This window comes from Chenopodium quinoa, unplaced genomic scaffold (genome assembly GCF_001683475.1).
Source record: "Chenopodium quinoa cultivar QQ74 unplaced genomic scaffold, ASM168347v1, whole genome shotgun sequence".
In the NCBI taxonomy this organism is placed as follows: Eukaryota; Viridiplantae; Streptophyta; class Magnoliopsida; order Caryophyllales; family Amaranthaceae; genus Chenopodium; species Chenopodium quinoa.
Genome location: NW_018745684.1, coordinates 4,582,569 through 4,600,966, shown reverse-complemented (window position 1 = coordinate 4,600,966; position 18,398 = coordinate 4,582,569). Strand labels below are relative to the sequence as shown.

The window sequence follows — 18,398 nt, the reverse complement described above, 5'->3', positions numbered from 1 at the left end:
AATTCGTGTGCTCAAACCACTGGCGGACAAGTACCCCTCATCTCTCAGAAACTCATGCTTGGGTACCCAGTTCTTGGGTACACTGATTAGTTCCCCGGATGAGAGAGTGGTGGTTGTCAGTTCAAAAAACCCTAACTCTATTATTTTTTCATATTCCTCATCCGGGACTTGTGGAAGCTTGCATTTCTTCCCCAATAGATTCGACTTCTTGTTATAAGTACGAAATTCAAAGTTCTCTCGCCGCTTGGGGGCTGAAACCAAATAAAACCGGTTCTTCCAATCAGACCACTTAGACGGTTTGTCTAGGGTCATTAAGTAGTTGGGATAGGTGGTTAAGGTGTACCACGCTCTCCAGCCGCCTAGGCTACGGCTCAGATAGTGCATGTGAGCAAAAGCCTCCCAGCCGGGATGGAGACCCTGCATCTCACAGGCGGCGATATAACTCAAAATGGCAAAATGTTAACCCAAGAATTTGGGGTTAATTGCCACACTCCCAGGCCGTATCCTCGTAGGATAGCCCTAACGGCATCATGGAGGGGGAAGCGGAGATCGGCTAGGAAAGCTGCCTCATAGCAGCCAAAATAATTGTTGGCATTCCGCTGGTCATCTCCCCAGGCAATGGTTCCTAATTCAGGCGGCACCCGGATGGCATATCCCTCGCCTAAAGGACGTTTAGATGTAAAGACCTCGAGGTGCTTTGTCATGTTTGCCCTGTCTCTGGCAGAAACATGGATCCGTAATGGATCCCCCTCATTGCTCCAGTTTACCCGTTCCTCTGCCTCACTATCCTCAACTAGTGATAGTGAGCTGCTGTTCTCTTCAGAGCTAGACCTAGAGGCGGACCCACTCCCGTCTCTCTCAGCGGCAACCTCATCCGCCTCCTCAGCACCAGATGCAGAGGCGGCTTCTTCACCGTCTCCATTTTCAGATTCAAGGATCTCATCATTAGGAGTGCTGGGTGCACCAGGAGGGGATCCTCTTGCCTCTTCAACCTGTTCTAACTCAGGCGGCACACCTTCTGCGCTTTCTTCCCTATACTCTGGATCTACAGCCGTCTTTCTAGTCCGAGCCATAGTGTCTTGCACAGACACGAAGACGGTCGGATTTGGGGATGAACAAGAGTCACTACTAGAAATAGGCTGAATTCCGAGGGACTTTTTCCGACGGACCCAATTTTCGTCGGAAATTTTGAATTTTCCGACGGAATTTCGATTTGTCGGAAAATTTCTGACGGAATTCTTTTTCCTCGGAAACTAATATTTCCGACGGAAATTTCCACCGGAAAAATATTTCCGACGGAAATTTCCGTCGGAAAATAAATTTCCGAGGAAATAAATTCCGTTAGAAGTGTTTTAAAAAAGTCAAACAATTTCCCAAGTCCTTCCGTCGGAATTTCTTTTCCGGCGGAAAATTCTGTCGGAAAGTCTTTTCCGAGGTAAATAATTTTCGTCGGAAGTTTTTTAATTCAAATCGTGTTTCAGATCCAGAAATCCGCCATTTGAGTCTGAAACAGAAAAATAGAGAGAGAGAAAGAGGAAGAGAGAAAGAGGAAGAGATAAAGAGAAAGAGAGGGAAGTGCCCTGCTGCTCGCCGCCACAGTAATTCGCATTTCCCCCTTTTTTTTCATGAAACCCTAAGCTGCACTTCCCTCAAATGCGCAGCCACCACTGGGAAGCCGACGCACCCCCCTTCCACCAGGACCACCTCCACTACCACCGCAAGCCGGATTTCGGTAAGTTTTATGTGGCATTTATTTCGTTTTGTTTTTTTTTTTTTTATTTTGTTAATAACCGCCCCCCTCCTTCCACCAGGACCACCACCCTCCCGCCGACCTCCGACCAGAACCACCATTTCTGTCGTGCTGTGCCGTCGTCGTCTTGCTTAATTTCGGTTAGTGTTCCTCAATTTTTTTTTTTTTGGGTGTATAAAAATTGCAATGTTCAAGTTAGTTTAGTTTAGTTTAATTTAGTTTACTTAAGTTAGTTTTAATATAATAATGTAGTTTAGTTTTAAAAGTTGTGCATAAAAATTTTAATATAATATTTGAAATGAATGTGTTGTAGTATGATTTGTTAGTTTAGTTTAGTTTAGTTTATTTAAGTTTAGTTGTTAATTGTTGTATTATAATATGTTAGTTTAGTTTGGTTTATTTTAATATAATAATGTATGTTAGTTTAGATTAGTTTAATATAGTGTATGTTAGTTTAATAATTTTGTTTGGTATAATGTACAATATAATATTTAATAATTGTGCTCATTGTTAAACTAGTTCAATTTAATTATGATATAAATTTGTTTAGTATAATTCATGTGTCCTTTACTTTATATATTTTGTACATGAATCATTTGCATAATCATATGCCTAGATACCCGTTCAAGGCATACACATTAGGAGTATGTCTTGAATAGTCCCCGGTTGGGACTGTCCTTGTACGCTATTTCTAACTTAGGTGGTGAATGTATGCCTTGTTATTGATTCTAGGGAATATCCTGCCCTGTCATTTCTCTACAATGTTCTCTAGGTACATATGAAGGTGTGTTTATTCGCCTACATCGTGTACTTGGAGAACTGCAGGGAAATGCTGGCGGATTTTCCATAGAATTGAAAACCTGGCTTACATTCACTAGTGAGATTAAACGTACAAGGATGGGTTAGGTTGGAGTGATAAGGACCTTTGGAAGCATTTCAAATCTCATTGCATTTCCATAACACTTTGGTGGAAAATGACTAGGAAATATGCTTTATGACTAACGTGATTATACATATGCGTGAGTTGTGTAGAAGTTGTAATCATGAAACGAACAGAACGTAGTTGGATGTATGAAAGGAGGGTTGGGCAAAGTATTAATCCAGAGTTCGTGAAAGGGGTTGATGAATTCATTCAATACGTCAAAGATAATCACGAGAGTAGTAACCCGAACGAAGTTAGGTGTCCATGTGCTAAATGTAAGAACAAACGACTTTGGGATCCAGAAACGGTAAAAATTCCTCTGTTTCGCACGGGTTTTATACCTAATTACTATGAGTGGATGTGTCACGGGGAAAGGTTTCCGAGAGTTCCTGAACGGCGGTCCAACGAATACCGTGACATGGTTTTCGATGCTTTTCGTCATAGTCAGGATCAAGGGCATTCAGAGCAAGCTAGTGTTTCATCAGAGGAGGAGCCTAATGCACAAGCTAAGCATTTTTTGGATTTGTTGAAGGCTTCTGAACGGCCATTATACGAAGGGAGTTCGTTGTCTATGCTAGAGATGGCCGCTAGAATCACTAGTCTAAAGTGCGAGTATAACTTGCCCCACAGATGTGTTGATGGGTTTGTTTCTTTGCTCAGTGAAGCAATTCCTAACAAAAACCATATGGCCGACACATTCTATGAGGTGAAGAAGATTGTGAAGGGCTTGGAACTGCCTCATGAAAGGATTCACGCATGCCCGAAAGGATGTATGTTGTTTTGGAAGGCTGATGCTCAGCTGTCGACATGTAGGGTGTGCGGCAGCGACCGATACAAGCAGACTTCCAAGGGTAGTGACATGCCTTTGAACGTTTTGTTTTACTTCCCGATCACACCCAGGTTGCAAAGGCTCTTTACAACCAAGAACATTTCGGAGGAAATGACATGGCATTCCAAAAATCCCCGAGTTCAAGGCACAATGCACACCTTAATGATAGTGAAGCTTGGAAACACCTCGACAGTTGCTTTCCAGAGTTTGCCTCCGAGCCTCATAATGTTCGGCTTGGCTTGTGTACAGATGGTTTTGCTCCTCATGGCAAGTTTGGGGGACAATATTCTTGTTAGCCTGTCATTTTGACCCCTTACAACCTGCCTCCTTCAATGTGTATGAAAATACAATTTATGTTCCTTTCGTTGCTCGTTCCTGGTCCTAAAAACCCTAAGGGCAACTTGGATGTGTACATGCAACCGTTGATTGAGGAGTTGAAATAGTTATGGGAAGTAGGCGCGCATACGTACGATATAGCAATGAAACAGAATTTCACTCTTCGAGCAGCCATCCTATGGACTATTAGTGACTTCCCAGCTTATGGTATACTGTCCGGTTGGGCCACATCTGGTAAAAAGGCTTGTCCATATCGCATGGAGAAAAGTAAAGCATTCTGGCTCGAACATGGTTGTAAGGTTTCTTGGTTTGATTGCCACCGCCAGTTCCTTTCGACTGATCACCCATTTCGGAATAGTAGGACTGCATTCTGCAAAAACAAAGTCGAAAAGGGTGCACCTCCACACATTATGTCAGGGGAGGAGTTGTGGGAATGTGTGAAAGATCTTCCGAAGGCTACAGATGGGCCCGAGTCACTTCAACGCCTCAAAAAAGAAAAGAAGGGGTGGTTCAAGCAAAGCATCCTGTGGGAGCTTCCGTATTGGAAGCATCTGCGTATTTGTCACAACTTAGATGTCATGCATATTGAAAAGAACTTCTTTGATCAGTTAATTCACACTATAATGGATGTGAAAAAGCATACGTGTGACACGACATCTGCTCGAAATGACATTGCCAGATATTGTAAACGTCCGCAGCTTCATCTTCAGGAGGATGACAGAGGAAAAGAGGTCATGCCTAGGGCTCCATTCGCTCTTGACAAGGCTCAGAGGAAAATTTTGTGTGAGTGGGTAAAAGAGCTGCGATTTCTCGATGGTTATGCCTCTAATCTGAGCAGATGCGTAGACATGCAAGCATGTAAGCTACACGGAATGAAAAGCCATTACTGTCACGTGTTCATGGAGAGGTTGTTGCCAACTGCTCTGAGGGAATTGCTCCCAAGCCATATTTGGAATGCAATAACAGAGATCAGACAATTCTTTCGCGATTTGTGTTGCTATACAACATCAGTTGGTGACATGGAGCGATTGGAGAAAAACATAGCTGAGATTCTGTGCAAGCTTGAGAAGGTCTTCCCCCTGCATTCTTTAACTCCATGGAGCATTTACCTATTCATTTGCCATATGAGGGGAATTTATGTGGTTCTGTTCAGTATAGATGGATGTATCCCTTCGAAAGGTAAATCAAACACCCATGCACATCCTATTTCTTACATCAGATTCAATGTCATGTCGTGTTTATACAATTACATAACTATGATTGTAGGTTCCTCAATCATTTGAAACGAAAAATTGGAAACAAGGCTCGAGTTGAAGGATCCATTTGCAATGCTTATATCACCGAAGAGATAGCAAACTTCTGCAGTAACTACTTTGAGGCGACGGTTGACACTACAACACGAGATCTCGGTCGTAATGTGAATGCCGACGTGGACTCCATAGTGGACGACTCTGAAATTCCAGAGTTGTTCACGGAGGATAGCGGTCGTGTGTCTAATGAGGGAAAAACTTGGTTTTTAGATGAAAAAGAACTCGAGTGCGCTCATTTGTTCGTGTTACGGAACACCGGGATTCTTGGTGAATACGAAAGGTAGAAAATGTTGGTCTTTGAACTGTGTTCAAAGTTGTGAACAACTTAAATGATAACAATGTTGATTTACTTTTTTTTTTGGCCTTGTAGGAAGTTCAAGGACTACATTCTTAGTAGTCGACCTTATCTGCGTAGAGAAGAAGTAATGGAGAAATGCAAAGCTGAATTCTCCGATTGGTTTCATCGCAAGGTGATATAAATTGTCTAAATATGACATACATTATGATTTAATATTCCTTGCTATTCAATTTACTCAATTAGGGAATTGTGACTGTTATATTCTAAACGTGGATAGGTTGTTGAGGAGGACACAAATTCTGATGTGCTGCGAGCGTTGTGCATGCGCTCTTTCAAGCGTGTTCGAACTTGGAAGCAGATTTTTGTCGGTGGCTTTAATTTCCATACACATGCCCATGGCAAGCACAAATCTACGATGAATTATGGCGTGTGCGTATCAAGTGAGGATGGTGGAGAGTACTTCGGCATTCTAGACGACATTATTGAACTGGTTACACTGGTCCCGAAAAAGAGTACAAGACTATTTTATTTAAGTGTAGTTGGATGGATTGTGGTAGGGGAATGAACATACATGAACTGTACAAGCTTGTCGAAGTGAATCATACTAAGAAATACCCCAAGTATGATCCCTTTGTTTTATCTTACCAAGTGACTCAAGTGTACTATGCATCATACCCTAGCCTGAAACGGGATCGAGTTCAATGGTGGGCTGTGTTTAAAACACAAGCAAGGTCAGTGGTGGATGCTCCGGTGGACTTAGAGTTTTTGCAGGCACCATCTCCACAAGTACATGCAACGCTTTGCCCGCCGAATGATATTCCAGACTATGTCGTGGATGACGATGATGACATTGGTTTTATTGTCTCAAGCGATGAAGATGATGAATTTAGCATCAACTCTAGTGATAGTGACGAGGATGATGATATCGATGTATTATTAGATGATAGTAGTGATGATTCCAGTAGTGATAGTAGTGATGACATTAATGAATAGGAGGATATGTTACTTTCCTTCTTTCAATTTGGTTGTTATTGTAAAATAGACAATGGTCTTTTAATAAATCATTACTTTTACGCTGAAATTTTATTTCATTGTATTACACTTGTAACTTTTAATATGATGTCATGTTATTAACAACTATTTCAGGTGAACACGGCTAGCGGTACAGACAAAGGTAAACGGGCAATGGAGCCCGACTACTCGGATGAGGACATGGCGGATGTGGATGCACATGATTTGGGTACTACTCAGGTACGTATGCTCTCTATATTGATTATATCTTTATTTGTGTTAAGCCTTATTTCAGCCTTAGTCCAATCTGTACATTTATGCACCAATATTTCAAGCTTGTTCCTAATTAGCTAATGTTTAATAATGATACTCAGGTGCCCACTTCCAGCTCACCACGAGATCAGACGCAGGAGCATTCTACGAAGCCGGTTTTAGACCCTACTGTGCTCTGGTACGTACATACATTCAATGAATTGGTTTTATATACTTAATGTTATTACCTGTTAACGAGTTTTATACAACTTTTTTGATGGTGTTCATCTAACCCTGTTGTTTAAATGTAGGTTTGACGACAACAAGGTGAGGAGTGCGGTATCCGGGGCGCTGACCGGGTACTACCGCGAGCCTTGGCGGAATTACGGAGAGGTGGATGAAGCAACGAAACAACACTGGTGGAGCCTATTCAGCGTAAGCTATTTCAAACTTAGTTAACACGTTTTATGAAAAGTATGAGATAATGAAGTTGCGTATATGACTAACCAAGTTCATCATTTGTAGAAAGAATTCACCTGGGCACCTGAGCTGACCCAGGATGTAAAGAAAACTTTTGAAAAGAAGTTTGCTACTCGGCTGCGTGACATGTTCTACACAGTCACGCACAAGATGAGAGGCGCCAAGCCAGGGTGGCTAAATGAGGACGTCCACAAGAAAATGATGGAAGTTGTTTCCAGTGATCCAACTTTCAAGAAGCGATCGGCCCAAAACAGGAAGAACAGGAGGGGCGGCTCAATGGAAAATCCGGTTAAAGCTACCCACTATCAAGGGTCGATATCTGCTGTACAACATGCAAAACGGATGGTAAGTTTGTTGAAAAGGCAGATAAAATAAAATAGAATTGTGTATTACTGTGTGTAAAGGTGCTTTAACATTGAATCTTAATCATTTTCTGCATGTTCAACCAAAGGCGGCGAAGAACAAAGGCTAGCTCCTGACATCTCTTGAGCTATTTTTGATGACGCACTTCAAGGAAGTGCCCGGGAAAGGCACAGTTCCAGCCAACACCAAAGCACAGCAAATTGCGGTAATAACTTCAATTACACTTTGGATTTGAACTTGTTTGATTTTTTATGTGAATTCAATGCATGTACACCTAGAAGGGCCTATAATAGACATGTTATGAGAAAGAAATGGTTCATTTGGTTAGAAATGTAGGAAATAGGCAAGGAATAGGTCGTATAGGTCTCAGTTGGTCCTATTTCGGTCCAAATCGTTCCCAAAGCTTGGTTCTATGATTGTTTTTGTGTTTTCAATGCATTTACACCTACAACTACCTATAATAGACATGTTAAGAGAAAGAAATGGTTCATTTGTAATAAATGTAGGAAATAGGCAAGGAATAGGTCACATAGGCCTCAGTTGGTCCTATTTCGGTCCATTTCGTTCCCAAAACTTGGTTCTATGATTGTTTTTGTGTTTTCAATGCATGTACACCTAAAACTACCTATAATAGACATGTTATGAGAAAGAAATGGTTCATTTGGTAAGAAATGTAGGAAATAGGCGAGGAATAGGTCGTATAGGCCTCAGTTGGTCCTATTTCGGTCCAATTCGTTCCCAAAACTTGGTTCTATGATTGTTTTTGTGTTTTCAATGCATGTACACCTAGAACTACCTATAATAGACATGTTATGAGAAAGAAATGGTTCATTTGGTTAGAAATGTAGGAAATAGGCAAGGAATAGGTCGTATAGGCCTCAGTTGGTCCTATTTCGGTCCAATTCGTTCCCAAAACTTGGTTCTATGATTGTTTTTGTGAATTCAATGCATGTACACCTAGAACTACCTATAATAGACATGTAATGAGAAAGAAATGTTTCATTTGGTAAGAAATGTAGGAAATAGTCAAGGAATAGGTCGTATAGGCATTACTTGGTTCTATTTTGTTCAGAAAGCAGAATTTAACTTACATCTTTGTGCACCTTTTCAAATGTGTATTTTTTAGGAGGCTTTGCCGAAGAAATCCGAAGAAGCAAGCACCCAAGGGATTCAGAAGACTCCAAATGAGCTGTATTGGGAAACTGTAAGTGGTCGCAACAAGAAGGGTCGTGTGAAGGGACTTGGCGAAGGTTCTGAGCTGTATTATGCCAACAGGAAGGGTACAGGTTCCAAGTCTTCCGAGCATTGCACGCCTTCCCTTCTTTCCCAGATGTAGGATCAGGTGGAGTAGAGGGTGGAGCAAAGGGTGCAAGCTAGGCTCAGTAAAATAGAACTCGAGATGGAGGCTCGATTGGCTGAAATAGAAAGGAAAAACCAAGAGAGGCTTGAAGAGATGATGCGTCGATTCTCTAACACCTACCAATGTTCCAACATTCCGCATTAGCCTCGAGACCCCGACCCGGATAGCAACGGTGCAAGGCAAGGTACTCCGGCTGTAGCTTAGGATTTGTTTATATTGTATGTAGATGTATTTAGATTATGTTGTATAGTAGGACACTAGGACCCAATGTATACATTATTACAAATTAATATATAAAAATATTTGGGTAATTAAAGTATAAATTCAAATTTATTTTAAATTAGGTGCAGGATTAGGTGCAGGATTCATAGGTTACGAAATACAAATTAAATCGTTCAATTTGTAAAATAAAACAGGATTAATTCCGACGGAAAAAGCATACTTTCCGACGGAATATTCCGTCGGAAGAGTTAACCTTCCGTCGCAATATTCCGTCGGAAGATTAAAGTTCCGACGGAGAATTCCGTCGGAAGGTTAACTCTTCCGACAGAATATTCCGTCGGAAGGTCAACTCTTCCGACGGAATATTTCGTCGGAAAGTTATGTTTCCGACGGAATATTCCGTCGGAAATTGACCTGTTCCGACGGAATATTTCGTCGGAGGTTAACTGTTCCGACGAATTATTCCGAGGAAAAATCCGTCGGAAATTTGCGACGGATTGACGTTGAAAGTCAAATCCTTCTACAACGGAATTAATGCCGTCGAAAATTCCGTCGGAATAGTGTGTTCCGACGGAATTTCCCTCGAAATACCCCAAATTTCCTACGAAGTGTTTTGCGACAGATTGGTTCTGACGGAATTCCGTCGGAAAGGTGCTTTCCGACGGATTTTGCGCTGATTCCAACGGAAAAATTCCGTCGGAAATCAGCTGTTTTCTTGTAGTGAGTGATCCAGGCACCCAGAGGCGGCACCCCCAGTCCTAGACTCAGCCGTACCAGGGGACCGGCTGCATCCTAAACTAGGTTGTGCCGTGTGTGCTGTTGGTGAATCCATTTATGGAATGATATGTACACAAACGGAAAAATATGAAAGAGCTGAGAAGGGGAGAGACGGTACCTCTAAGATGACCTGAAATATAGTCAAGTGTTGACCAACTTTTACTAGCAGGCAGAAATCGGGAAATTGCTTGCAAGACGCACAGGCGGTTAATCCGATGTACCCCTTTGAAAGAGAAGAGTTGCTTGGAGAGTACCTAGGCGGTCCTCTGAAGTTCTCCTGTCTGTTAAAGGCACATACGTTATACCGGCTGTAACCCCTTGGAAAGCTAGAGGATTATCTGAAAGATGTTCAGGTGGTCTAGATGATCCCCCGTTTGTGGAATATGTAGACGGTAGCCCGGTTGTGTCTAACAGAAAAGAAGGCAATCGCTTGAAGGATACACAGGGTTGTTAGACGTATTTTCTCAAAAAACAGTTGACTCTTTCTAAATTTTGGAAATGACCAAAAATGGGAAGGGTAAAAGCTTATTTATAGGAGTGGTAATTTTAGGGGTGTTCCTGTCATTTTCCTAGAAGGTGAACAGTTAAAACTGTTCACCAATGTCTCAGTGACAAGTGTCACAGGTGCCGCGTGGCACACCACGTCACACTTGTGAGGGGCAAATGTTTTGGGTAAAAATACACATGACGCGTGGCCCAATAAAATGGTGACATGTGTCACCCTAAGAGAGGTTCAGAATGAACCAATCATCTGTTGACACGTGGCATTCCCAATCATTGGGAAAAAGACGGTCTTCTTGGCCCAATTCCCGAGATACCCCATCATTCCTAGGTTTCCGTAACCTAGGATGACGGCGCACATCCCAAGATCCCTTAAATAGGGAGATGTTCCCAACTGGGGACACATTCACATTCATTCAGAAATATTCACAAAAACCAGAGCAATCATCAATTGCAGATAATTAATACTCCTGATCTCGGAATCCGAGAGGATACTTTACTTTCCGCACTTTTCCTTTCGTTCGTACACGTTCTAACTTGATCGTCGAAGGCGGAACTCCACCCAACCGGAGTCTCCGTTGTTTTGCAGGTACAGGCGCCCGAAATCCAGTCTTGGAATTATAATTCTCCTGAGGGACACGGAAAACCCCAAAACAGCAGCCATAGCTAGTGTACCCTGTTTTAGTGTATTGCTAGGTTAGAACCCGTGCGATGCACCGTTACATAAATTTTATTTTTATAATTTTAGATTTTCATCAAAATTATGATATAATACCTGTTCAACATTGCCTAATACATATTTCAATGTAGGAGTCCATTTATTAGTGTCCTATTTATAATTGTTTCATTTTTATAGTATAAATTGATAGGCTAAAATTTTAATGTAGAAGCTTCTAATATTCAAATTTCAAAATTGTTAAATATGGTAGCTCCAAAAAAAAAAAAAAAAAAGAAGATGACATCATCCTTGCATTTAGGCGCGGATTTTTTTTTTGTGAGAGTGACATGAGGACAGTGATGACGTCAGCAACATTTTGTATTAGTAATAGTTAATAGACTAGATTATCCTCGTGCGATGCACGATTTTAACAAAAAAAATTATAGTGTAGGACTCGTATATACAATGAATCTTTCAATTTTGTCATAAATTCATTGGAAGGAAATAGTTGCTATTCAATTTACTTTACCCCGGTTTTCTAGATTAAAGTTGTTGAAAGAATTTATTTAGCTTATTTACGATGTATCTCACACACACACACACACACAGAAAAAATCCTTTAAAAAAAAGTATCACAAAAAATGACATTATCAATGGTTTTAGGCGGGAATTTTTTTTATAAGAAAGCGATACGTATACAGTTTTGAGAAGAGATGATGTCAGCAATGTTTAGTTTCAGTAATAGTTAATAGATACAGGTAGATACTTCATCCGTTCTTTTTTACTTGACCCGCTTTGACTTTTACACTATTTATGATATCTCCTTTGACCGTCTTTTGTGAATAATATGTAATGAAAAACATATTCATGTGAAATATTTATGAATTTGTCTCGATAAGTACTATTATAATATATAACTTTTATAATTTTTTAATTAAAGTTATTGATAGTTAAAGCTTTGCATTGATAAGCGTGATAAAAGAAACAAGTTAAGTTAAAAAGAACGGAAGAAGTAGATAGATAGATAGATAGATAGATAGATATTTCCCTTATGAACAATGCCGTTCCATTTTTACCCTAAAGAATCCAATTACTGTCTTGCCCTTTCTGCCATCTTTATGTACAAATATTTCCCTTCTTTTCTACTCATCCTAATATCTACACCCCCTCTCTCTGTCTCTCTCCTCTATTGAAGCGACATATACTTCCAAGTTTTCCATTAATGCGCACTCCGAGCTTTCTTTCCTCCATTCAAGTTGAGGTGAGCTATATGTTCTTCTTCATAATCATCGAAGTTCAATTTGAATCGACAATATATCTAGGGTTTCATCGTTATTTTTCACTTTATTGACAGTATACAATTTAGGGTTCTTAGTGAATTTTGATTTTAAATCTCAATTCGTTTGAATTTCTGATAAATTTATAATTTCCTTGTAAATTTGCTAATCTAAGCTTAAATGTCTCGAAAATCCCGACCGACGTTTCTTATTCTTCAGTTCCTTGCTACTCAGATCACTACTTTTCTTTGGTTGTTTTGAGTTTGCTTTTTATCTTGATTTTGTATTTTTATTAAGAATTGATAATGTAATTGATTGTGTTTTTGATTGTTTGATTTAGAGCTTATAATTAATTATCGATTTTACGAATTACTTCATTTGAGTACACTCTCTTTTATCTCTCGGAGAAGAAAAGGAACTTAATTGTTTGGACGCAGTATTGCATTATTATTACTTTGTTAGGTTGAATATTAAAGTTGATACTTAGATTGTTGCAATTATTCTCAGTGATCCACTATTTTTAGAACTATCAATCATGGTGGTATATTTTAGGATTATTTGTTATTAACTACCTACGGAGTAGTTTATAAATAACTACCCTTTTTCAAAATATATATATATATATATATATATATATATATATATATATATATATATATATATATATATATATATATATATATATATATATATATATATATATTTATGGGTGTTGTTATTCGTCGTTCCCATTTTACCGGCCGTCGCTCGCATTTTGGACTTGAATTTCCTAAATTGCCCCTTGGTTATAAATAGTCACGAGACTCACGAACTACACATTTCACACTTGAATTTTCTCTATCTAAAATCTGTAATCTCTCTAAAATCAGATTGTTTTTCGAAAATCAGATTTTGAAAATTCATAGCAAAATCTGAAAAAAAAAAAATTGTAATAATCTCTAAAAAAAAAAACCGAAAACAACCACATCTTAAATCTGAAATCTGTTTCTAAAATCAGTTTTTTTCAAAAACCAGATTTTGAAAATTTATAGCAAAATCTGAAAAAAAAAATTGTAATATTCTCCAAAAAAAAAAAAAAAAACCGAAAACAACCACAATCCCAAGGGACTTGCAATGGCTGACCAGCGGCGGATAAGGGTGACGTATGGTGGTCGTGGCGGCGGTGGAGTCTCCGGCGAACAGGTAACGAAGAACGAAAAAAAAAATCTGGAAAAATTTGGGACATCTGCCTGGAAAATCCGGATGTCCCTAGAACATTTGGATTTTTCAGGCGGATCTTTAGAGATCCGCTTGAAAAATCCGGATGTTCTAGGGACATCCGGATTTTCCAGGCGGATGTCCCAAATTTTTCCAGAATTATTTTTTTTTCGTGTTTTTTTTTTCTCGTTCTTATGTAATTATGTTAATCCTTTTCCAGATTTTTTTTTTCCAGTTTTGTTTTTTTTCGTTCTTATTTAATTTTATTTCTCATTTTTCCAAATTTTTTTTTTGTTTTTCCAGTATTTTCCAGTTAATTTTTTTTCCAGTTTTTTTTTCCAGATTTTTTTTTCCTGTTATTTTGGTTGTTGTTATTGTTGTTGTCGTTGTTGTTGTTGTTGTTGAAGTCGTCGTTGTTGTTGTTGTTGTTGTTGTTGTTGTTGTTGTTGTCGTCGTTGTTGTTGTTGTTGAAGTCCTTGTTGTTGTTGTTGAAGTAGTAGTTGTTGTTGAAGTTGTTGATGTTGTTGTTGAAGTTGTTGTTGTTGAATTTGTTGTTGTTGTTGTCGTTGTTGAAGTTGTTGTTGTTGAAGTTGTTGTTGTTGTTGTCGTTGTTATTGTCGTCGTCGTCGTTGTTGTAATTATAATGTTATTGTAATTTTTATCTTTTTTTTTTTTGTGAGGTTTTTTTTTTGTTTGTGTACTTTATTTATCTTTGTTAATTCTTTTTTATTTGTTTGTGATGTTTTTTTTATTGATTTTTTTTATCCTTTTGTTTTTATTTTTGTGAGGTCTTATTTTTGTTCGTGTAATTTGTTTATGTTTGTTAATCTTTTTTTATTTGTTTGTGATGTTTTTGTTTATTGATTTTTTTTATCCTTTTGTTTTTATTTTTGTGAGGTTTTATTCTTGTTTGTGTAATTTGTTTATGTTTTTTAATTTTTTTTTATTTGTTTGTGATTTTTATTGATTTTTTTGTTTATGTTTTTTTGTTTGTTTTTGTGTTTTTGCTTGGGAAATTTTATTTTTGTTTATGATTTTTTTGATTTTCTACGTATTTAATATAGATTGAGGGTTCGGGAACTCGTCACGCTATATCTAGACGTTTGAACGCCTCAGTTAGGCGGGAGTCAGGCCGTTTAGGAAATACGGCCGAACCGTTTGATCACCAGCAGCAATATGGGTATGGTGGTAACTGGTCGGGGGAGCATCAGCCAGAACGCATCATCCCCATGTACTCGTCGGGTGGAGTGTCTTCACCTTCATCTGACGATGAGGACGACGAGGCAAGTCAGGCTTCCCGCGATGAAGAGTATGACCCTCGTTATTATCATACGGTGCATAGGGGTCAGACTGGGAGATTTGTCAGCAGTAGTCAAAACCAGTCAGCCTTCCACCAGCTCAGCAGATGCATGGGTAGTGCAGGAGGTGATGCCAGGAGGTCCTGAGGATGGGACCGTTATCCCTAGCTTTGGGGGGCACGTGGCTGCGTATATATGGGGCGGGCAGGAGCGTAATGTTTTGCGCTGGTTGAGCAGGACACAGTTGTGTTCTGAATCGGTCGCCTGGCGAGGTCGTCTTGCACAGAAGCATCTGGAGTTGATTGACAGTAGTGGTCTGTCTCACTTACCTGGGATCATGTTCAGGCGTTTTGACTGGCCTCTGATTTCAGCTTTTGTTGAGAGATGACAGCCAGATACGAACACGTTCCATATGCCATTTGGGGAGATCGAGATCATGTTGCATGATGTGTACCACATTCTAAGGCTTCGTGTAGATGGTCGCATGGTGTCCACTACTCCCAGCACGGACACCCTACGGGACGCATGCTCGATTACCATGGACTTGACTGCAGAGGAGCTGAATGAGAAGTGTTGTACCAAGACCATCTGGCAGGGTAGTGGGGTGTTGACGGAGAGGATTGCGGACTCGACCTTGGAGTCGCAGAGGCCTTTCAGTGTCCATTACAGTGCCTACCTGTGGTTAGTGCTGGGCGGATGTCTGTTTTTGGACAAGAGAAGTAACCGTACTCATCCGTCCTTCCTCAGCGAGCTTGTTGTGGATGATCTGCCGATCAATGAGTACTCTTGGGGTTCAGCTGTTCTAGCGTGTTTGTATCGGCAGTTGGGTACGGCATCTAGAAAAGATGTCGATTCTATCGTCGGTTGTCTCACACTTCTACAGGCGTGGATCTACGAGTATTTTCCGTGCTTCCGGCCTCAGCAGGGTACCTTGACTAGGGAGCTCAGTGTTCCGCGTGTCTCGGCTTGGGATGTGGGACCGGGATGCCCCAATAAGAGCATGGAGCGCCTCCTTGCATTTCGTGCTAGATTGGATCAGTGGACCGACAATGAGGTTAACTGGCTCCCATACGGAGTTGATCCGGCACGACGCGTGCCACCCACTTTATTTATTGGCTGCATCCAGTATCGGAGTATCATTGAGCCATACATGCCTGATCGAGTTGTTCGACAGCTGGGATTCGTGCAGGACATTCCGATGACCATTATCAGGCCTGAGAAGGCTAAGAGGCCGACGAACTTGAAGATGTATCGGGTAGAGTTTCCGACTGAGATGACATCAGTGATGTGGACTCGGTTTGTCCCTGGTTCGTCGTTCAGTGTTGTTCCCGGTGCCCTTACCCGACTCGGCGGTGGAGCTCCTACGGTCGGTCCTGGTTACATGCAGTGGCTCTATCGATTTTCTCATCCTCGTATTTCTCCGGGTGGGTCATCAGCTGGGGATAGACTTCCAGAGAGGACTAACACGGACTATGTAAGCACTTGTGTTTTATTTATACTTTAAATTCCATGTACGCTAATCGTGAATTATATAACTAATGTGTTGTTCTCTTATTTGTAGTGGATAGGTCGATCCATGGAGATTCACCGTAGGTCACTGGCGGAGTATCCCAGCATGACGCCTGACACGAGGGGGATGACTGAGCAGCTGATATTTTACTGGCAGACGAGGATGGGGCTGTGAACCACTTGTCTTTTTGTTTACTATTAGCTAGTTCATTTGAAACTTTGTATTGTAAATAAAAATAATATAATTGCGGGTTTTGTTTCAACTTTGTATCATTACTTTGATTGATTTCTTTATATTACATCCCTAGAACTGTTCAACCTAATTACATAAATTCGTTTTTCAACCTAATTACATAAATATGTTCAACCTAATTACATAAATCTGTTCAACCTAATTACATAAATCTGTTCAACCTAATTACATAAATTCATCTTTCAACCTAATTACATAAATCTGTTCAACCTAATTACATAAATCTGTTCAACCTAATTACATAAATTCGTCTTTTAACCTAATTACATAAATATGTTCAACCTAATTACATAAATCTGTTCAACCTAATTACATAAATCTGTTCAACCTAATTACATAAATATGTTCACTACCCAACTAATGCATCCCACATGTTTCTTCTAGCGATATATTGCTGATCCCATCCATCGCCACTTGGCTCGTGGTTCTCTGTCCACCATCCTGCGATCGGGGGAAGAGGTGAATTTTCGACTAGATCAATGCAGATGAAATGTGACCCCCCAATGTAGCGATTACAAATTCCCGGGTTGGTGCTCTGACCCCGTTTCGTGCCCGCAACGGTAAGATCGTGAGGCAAGGGTAATAGCAGGTCGGTACGTTACCTACACCAAGAATAATAACCATTGCGTTGAACCAAGTAGCAATAGGAAATAAATCTTGAATAGCAACCATCCAGTGCCGTGAATCAACAACCCCACCATCCCATCGAATGCGTTCCACATACAGCCACACCCTTCCTATCCCGTATATCCTTTCGTACAAGAAGGGGTGAGCGGCGACCTCATTCGCTAGTATTTCCCGAGCGTCATACCAGTTCGCTTGATCTCCGAGGAAGAAGTCGGCCACACAACGAAATCCACAGTTATCATCGCCAATGACATCCTTCCATGCCGTGATGTAAGGCAACATCGGTCCTGGGAGCAAGTGCAAATACCGGCATTGGCGGATGTCACCTTGATATTCTGCTCCTGCACAGTTTATGTTTTCGTTATGAGTACGCTAGGAGTTGAAATACGTGTAAATCACAAAATTAATAGCAAGCCGTACTTGTTTATTGCGCACCACGTTCAGTGTATCGACGGTCCACATGTTCGAAGTAACTGGGATGTCGTCTAGTATCGTTGTTCCTTCGGCGACCTCGAACGTTGTGATTCACTTATGGTTCTTCAAGGTTTGAATGATCCGGATGCAGCTCCTCCTCAATAATGCGAGATACATTTCGAAGTACAGCTGGATCACTACCAACGACCTCATCAACCAGGGAACGGAAATGTGCAGCATCCTCGTTAGAACCGTTAACGAACTCCGGTACATTAACACCATCGTCGATAACCAAGGTCTTCCAGAACGGATGAATTTGCCTTCTATACAAGCCTGTTTGCGCAACCAACGAGTCATGTATCTGGCAAGCGCATGGCAAACCGTGGGTCACACGCATTGCACATCCACAACGGTCATGCACCTGGTAACTCAGCTCCCTCATCCTTCTCGTCTCGTCATCTAGTACTTTTAGACAATGCTGAGACACCTTGCCGTTAATACGAGACAGTGGCAACTGTCTGTACTTCTTACCGATCTTCGACCTTGACGCCTCCAATGAATTACGAATGGCAATGATCTGGTTGCCAATATGACAATGTACTCGGGCCCATACGGTATCCAAAGAACCTGCCATTGAAGTTAATTATAAAAAACCCGTTGGTAATTACAAAAAAATGGAACTAAATCAAAGTATATACACCAACTACAAAATTCCAACAACATACCTGTCGAAGATTCAAACCACATCTTCACG

At 40.5% G+C, this 18,398-nt stretch overlaps 3 protein-coding genes across 3 annotated transcripts; all 3 read left to right on the top strand.

Annotated features, from left to right (window-relative positions):
- The first annotated feature begins 2,793 nt into the window (after positions 1-2,793).
- On the top strand, positions 2,794-3,797 carry LOC110717967. The gene is made up of 2 exons (XM_021896769.1): positions 2,794-3,486; positions 3,573-3,797. The coding sequence occupies exons 1-2, from the start codon at positions 2,794-2,796 to the stop codon at positions 3,795-3,797; spliced, it is 918 nt and encodes a 305-aa protein (XP_021752461.1).
- Positions 3,798-3,980: 183 nt separating this feature from the next.
- Positions 3,981-6,438, top strand: LOC110717966. The gene is made up of 6 exons (XM_021896768.1): positions 3,981-4,907; positions 4,991-5,016; positions 5,104-5,427; positions 5,518-5,617; positions 5,723-5,901; positions 6,003-6,438. The coding sequence occupies exons 1-6, from the start codon at positions 3,981-3,983 to the stop codon at positions 6,436-6,438; spliced, it is 1,992 nt and encodes a 663-aa protein (XP_021752460.1).
- Positions 6,439-13,425: 6,987 nt separating this feature from the next.
- Positions 13,426-15,063, top strand: LOC110718198. Its single transcript, XM_021897006.1, has 2 exons — positions 13,426-13,528; positions 14,608-15,063. The coding sequence occupies exons 1-2, from the start codon at positions 13,460-13,462 to the stop codon at positions 14,986-14,988; spliced, it is 450 nt and encodes a 149-aa protein (XP_021752698.1). The 5' UTR covers positions 13,426-13,459; the 3' UTR covers positions 14,989-15,063.
- Positions 15,064-18,398: the final 3,335 nt, after the last annotated feature.

What these genes read in the sequence shown, in the direction of transcription:
- LOC110717967 (XM_021896769.1), top strand. Translation starts at nt 2,794, where the DNA reads ATGAAACGAACAGAACGTAGTTGGATGTATGAAAGGAGGGTTGGGCAA. An exon ending in CTCAGCTGTCGACATGTAGG is followed by an intron (nt 3,487 to 3,572) that starts GTGTGCGGCAGC and finishes GATCACACCCAG; the next exon opens with GTTGCAAAGGCTCTTTACAA.
- LOC110718198 (XM_021897006.1), top strand. Translation starts at nt 13,460, where the DNA reads ATGGCTGACCAGCGGCGGATAAGGGTGACGTATGGTGGTCGTGGCGGC. An exon ending in GTGGAGTCTCCGGCGAACAG is followed by an intron (nt 13,529 to 14,607) that starts GTAACGAAGAAC and finishes TATTTAATATAG; the next exon opens with ATTGAGGGTTCGGGAACTCG.
- LOC110717966 (XM_021896768.1), top strand. Translation starts at nt 3,981, where the DNA reads ATGAAACAGAATTTCACTCTTCGAGCAGCCATCCTATGGACTATTAGT. An exon ending in TGGATGTATCCCTTCGAAAG is followed by an intron (nt 5,017 to 5,103) that starts GTAAATCAAACA and finishes CTATGATTGTAG; the next exon opens with GTTCCTCAATCATTTGAAAC. An exon ending in CCGATTGGTTTCATCGCAAG is followed by an intron (nt 5,618 to 5,722) that starts GTGATATAAATT and finishes AAACGTGGATAG; the next exon opens with GTTGTTGAGGAGGACACAAA.